At 38.8% G+C, this 5,378-nt stretch overlaps 1 protein-coding gene across 1 annotated transcript in view; it reads left to right on the forward strand.

Annotated features, from left to right (window-relative positions):
- The window catches only part of LOC138033125 (uncharacterized), a 40,374-nt gene extending 35,321 nt beyond the window's left edge, over positions 1-5,053 (forward strand). The window contains exons 12-15 of the mRNA XM_068880894.1: positions 1-27; positions 1,604-1,740; positions 2,190-2,424; positions 4,276-5,053. The exon at positions 1-27 is cut by the window's left edge and continues 93 nt beyond it. Of these exons, the coding sequence (XP_068736995.1) occupies positions 1-27; positions 1,604-1,740; positions 2,190-2,424; positions 4,276-4,420 (544 nt within the window). The 3' untranslated portion in view covers positions 4,421-5,053. The remainder of the gene's footprint in view (positions 28-1,603; positions 1,741-2,189; positions 2,425-4,275) is intronic.
- The last annotated feature ends 325 nt before the right edge of the window (positions 5,054-5,378 follow it).

Consider the following 5,378-nt stretch of genomic DNA (forward strand, 5'->3'; position numbering starts at 1 on the left):
GCATCCTGCCCAAGAGAATACCAAGGGGTAAGTGCCTAACGCTTTCTTTACAGGAGAGTTTCAATCAACTCCGTGATACCAAGGCTATAAATTTTGATATCCCTTAACATATCATTTGCATTCACGACATGAACCAAAAGGCAAGAGTGTTCAACGACAAGATGTTTTAGAAATCTAGTATGTCATGTCTAATGACCTTTCCACACATAAGGAGTACTCTACATTTAATAATGAACTATCGTGGGAAAAGAGCAGCCATTTCCTTAGCACCAGCGAGCAGAGTGGTATCGAGTCTTTGTTGCCAGCAACGAAACGCCTCCGGAGAGGATATTTTGTATATTGGCTCTATTGGCTCTATACATCTCCCTCGATGGCGGAGACGTGCTGTCTGTAAGTAAGTAAGTAAGTAAGTAAGTAAGTAAGTAAGTAAGTAAGTAAGTAAGTAAGTAAGTAAGCAAGTAAGTAAGTAAGTAAGTAAGTAAGTAAGTAAGTAAGTAAGCAAGTAAGTAAGTAAGTAAATAAGTAAGTAAGTAAATAAGTAAGTAAGTATTAAAGTAAAAACGACTAGCTTTAACGTGAATGGCTGTATCAATAAATTCAGTTGATACAACACTAAGGAGGTAAAGAAAACCTGGCTTTTTGAAAGTTAGGCCTTCGTCAGAGCGATTTGAATCAGCCGGACGAGAGAGAGTTCTGTATCTTGATCACGTTCAGCTTCGTGCCATTTGTAGGCCAGGTCACCAAGAAAGGAACAGTTAAAAATCGGTACATTTGTGTGTCTTAAGGATGGTGCCTACAAATTCAAAGGTATTTTTCGCGATTTACTGAATATGCGGGAAATGTAGAACTTGAAATCCAAAAAGAAAATTGGGGGTAACCACGTATTTATTTGTAAAAAGCTTTAAAATACAAAACAATGTATGGCGTTCTTTTCCAAATTGAACCTTAATTATCTCTGAAAAATGCGTGGTTACCCCCAATTTTCTTTTTGGATACAAAGAGCAATTGCTAAATTCTGCTTTCTCCGCATGGTTTTGAACCGCGCAAAAACATCCCTGTATTAATAAGCACTACCCATAGGAAATCCTAGTATCTCGAGATGCGCAGAACGTATGCGCAATAACAATAGTAAGCACCGTCCTTAAAAGGGCATTGCCACGCTATTTTAGTCAAATTTCAAAACACTAAAGGACGTCGTGGCAGCCATGAAGACCAAAAGATAATGTTATAGTTTTGTTGAAAATAACCACTAAAGTGCACTGAAGCTACTTTTAACAAAAAGAATTGTTGTGCGCAGCTAAGGATGGAGAGGATGGGAATGGATTGAACTTGAAAAACATGGCCAATTTTTTTAAAATTTGGAGACGGTGTCTTGAGAAAGTCGCCAAAAATACGAATAGCTATTTGTGCCATTAATATATTTCATGTCTTCTCAGTGGGTTTCCAGGAATATTATACATGTGAGCTACGGTACTAATTTAGATTTTTATCTTGTTTTGACTTAAAAATCGCAGAGTTAGCATAACAGTGCCCCTTCAATTCCTCTTCTTAGCGCAGCAATTGGTTTCTAACCTAAGTCCTTTTCTTAATTCTTTGATTTCAGAATCCTCCTTTCCCTGCCTGATTCTGGTGATAGCCATTTGATGACCCGCTTCGAAAGCGACGATTCTCAATTGGATGAAGATAGTGATCATGGGAATTGTTCAGCAAAACGGTTGGCCCGCAAAAGAAAAATTTCAGGTGATTGCTGTCGTTTCGTATAAAAATTTAGCATGCATGACAACGTTACGATCGAGGAAGTCGATGTCTTTTTATGACCAACTTAGTAAGAACTTTAGCAGTCATGATTGCTCTTTCTGGCGAATTGCAAGCAGGCTGCGTGTATTTAGTCCAGCAGCAGGTCGCGACAAGCTTTATAAAATTAAAATTTGACCGGCTGCCACCCACAAATATTTCAGGCATCATTAAACGTGAGACACTGATACTTGAAATCATGACAAACGATAGTAAAACGAGCTAAAGAACTTCGTCTGGCCTTGATCATTACCCTAAATGGTGTCATTTTATACACAGTAAATTGCTCGACTGCTGCCTCCCGTTGCATGTCTTGATGAACGTGGCTTAAAACCTCGGCAGTCCTCTCTCGTTGTATGTCTCTTATACGTGCCGTGCATGCACTTATTTTCCAGGTCGGTTGCGCAGGAAATCAAAAGAATCATATCGCCTAGGTCCCAAGGTTGAGGTAACTCCAACGGGCAGTGACGATGAACTGGAGCGGGGAACTTCTTTTATGAACTCTGGTACCTTTAAACCAGTCGAGGGTTTTTCCAACCCTATACCCGTGAGCTCCGGAGAGGACGACTTTGATGACCTTAGTGTTGGAGACATGAAAAAGCGTCGGAGCTCAAAAACGAAAGAATTCCGGTAACTATATATACAGTTTTGACATGAAAATAATACCAATCTTAAGTAATTGCAATAGAAAATTAAACAATATTGTTTTAATTAAGAAATAAGTACTGACTGTATCAAACTGAACAAGGCAACTAACATGAGAATATAATTATCATTAAAAATTGAAGCGCAGCCAGGATTAGGCATATTAAAATACAATAAAAAACGTTCTCTGGCTAAAAATTTTTTTGAAAAAGAATATAAGCTTTCGGCTGTCGATCTACAGCCTTCCACGGATAAAACGTTGAATGTAAATTAGTGAAATATATACAGAAAAGGCGAGATAAAAATGATAAAAAGAACAGAGTAAAGGTATGGAAAATGGTGGCTATTGTTTAAAAAGAATTTTATACTGATTAGGAATCGGCTTAAAGTTATTGTCAGCATGCTTGGTAGAAGAGGTGTGCCAGGCCTCTAGACTTTTCCTAACACGAAAAGAGCCTTTGTCGATAACTCGAGAATGATTGAAATCAATGCGATGACCGAAAGACCACGCATGTTTCGCAATGTTTGACCCATTAGCACATATTTTTACATTCCTAACGTGTTCTTTCTTGCGGGTTTCAAAGCAACGGCCAGTTTCACCTATATAACACCAATCACAATCGGCACAGGGTATTTTATAAACCACGTTGGGTTGGTGTTCAATAGCTGGTCTGAATTTAGGAGAAAGGAATTCTTGTTGTAAAGTCTTATCAGGCCTCGGTTGTTCAAAAGGTGGATAACGCTATCCACCGGGTAAATCACTATCCAGCGTATCAATACTAGCAAAACCAATTGAGTTATCCAGTGGATAGCGCTATCCACCCGCCAGAACTACAAAGGGCTGGCGCAGTTGTGAGAGCACCACCGCTTTCACCAATGGTCCTGGGTCCGATTTCCGGCGGATTCAGCGTCATGTTCGATGAGTTGGTTTATTCTCTACTGGTTCTTCTTTTTGCCAAACATTCAACGATTCATTTGTTCTACTCTAATTTGATTTGATGTCTAGTCTCCTTGGCCTGGGAAGTGAAAAACCATCATGAAATTAGTCACGAACATTCGTAAAAGTTCCACATTCGAAACCTGTATCAATTTAATTTGGATTGTAACAGAAAGCAAGAGTCCATTACCCAAGAGTACTTAGAATCTGGTATCAGGTTTGTCTCGTCAGCGTCGAAATAGTGTCTATTTTTAAACCAAGTTTTGTGGGAAAATAAAGAATAGACCAAATGTTGTATCTCTCGGGTATAAGATTCTTTGTGTATTGTACATGTATTTGTATTATAATTTATATAATTACCCAAGTTATTCACGGATTTTGATTAGTTCTTGCCTATGATCTATTAGAGGACAGACGCACTATTGACGTCACCATCAGCTTTTATGCGATTAAAGTTTAATTCTTTATTATATAAAACAAATAGATTCCACGAACTATTTGTTGAATAGCATCCACATTTGAATGATATGGAAATACCTGGAACAAAACATCTTAATCACAAAGGGTTTGAATTGGGTACAACATTGAGTTAACCGATTTGGTATATTGTTTATTTTCCCGTAAACTTAATTTAAAATAGACACTTTTCTGACGCTGTTGGGAACTAGGCCATTCAATTTGGCTAATTCTTACTCTTGGTTTATAGAATCTTGCAGAAAGTTAATACAAAATGGATGAAAGCAGTCGTCTCCCATGGGTGTGTAAATTGGGATGTACAACTCCTATTGAAATCCTGAGCTGCACTTTTAAATTTGCCAGCCTGTATTTTTTTTTTCTTTTACCACATTTCCGTTTTGGTGCCACTCACTTATGAAACGTTTGTCTTTCTCCTTTCATAGACAACGCGAAGATACCCACGATACACCTGATTTGACAGACAATGAGGGAGAGCTGGGGTTTAACACCTTTCAGCCCGCCTCTTACGTCAACGAAGGTGCCCACACTTCGGATGATGCCGAATCTGAACTGGAAAAGGAAAAATGAGTGACAGCCGAGTCACATTCACATTACATTTAAACCGCATTGTAGCAAGCATAGAGCCAGCCTAATTACTTCATGAACTCATAAGCGTAAAATAGGTAATCATTTGAAACTAGAAATATGCCTTTTTGACAACAAAAAGTTGATAGTTGGAAAATAAATTTCTATACACCCACGAGCGTGTTTCCGCGATCCCGCTCGCGAACGCTAGGCGGGGAAGTAGGAAACCTTTTTTTTTTTCGGGTTTGGTTTCGATCTTACTCATTTGGTAGAGCTTTGATAAAGACGTATACCTTGATTACAGTTCTGAAATTATGTCGAATAATTCAAACTCGCTTTTCTCTCCATTTTAAAGCACTTTGAGAATGATCTATTTTGGATCAATTTACCCTCTGTAGAGGAGTCAAGTGCACCCTTTTGATCAAAACGACGTTCATTTTGACTCCTTTTAATATCAGAATGAGATTGCATGAAATTGATCTTTCACTGAGACCTCAGCGAGTTTCCTATTGAAGCAACGCACTCGACAGTTTATTTTAAATTACTAGACCGGTTTTATATTAGTACTTCGGGTTCAGACTTGTTATATTGGAAAGCATCAATAAGCTGGTAGGTTTGCTAATAAAAGTTGTTGCATTTAAACACTGTTGATTTTGGTCTTTCTGCCGTATAGTACGCCAGTCGTCTTAGTGAATAGCACACGTCCTTGTTCCGGCTTTTCGCCCTCTCTGAACCGCCGTAAACACGACAGCGTAAAATTTTAAGTTGGGTTAAATTAGTTTTATTAAGTTGTATGTTTCACTACAACCTCGTTCCCAGGGCGTTCCCCTACCTATCTTTGGGGCGGGACTCGGCGGTGAAAAGCCCTGGAAACGAGGTTGGCTTCATTAAGTTATTGACAATGACCCGTTATATCTAACAACGCAGGCCGGAACCTTGTGCACCAGTCTTTGCGAATACT

The sequence above is a fragment of the Montipora capricornis genome, chromosome 2 (genome assembly GCF_036669925.1).
Source record: "Montipora capricornis isolate CH-2021 chromosome 2, ASM3666992v2, whole genome shotgun sequence".
Lineage (NCBI taxonomy): Eukaryota > Metazoa > Cnidaria > Anthozoa > Scleractinia > Acroporidae > Montipora > Montipora capricornis.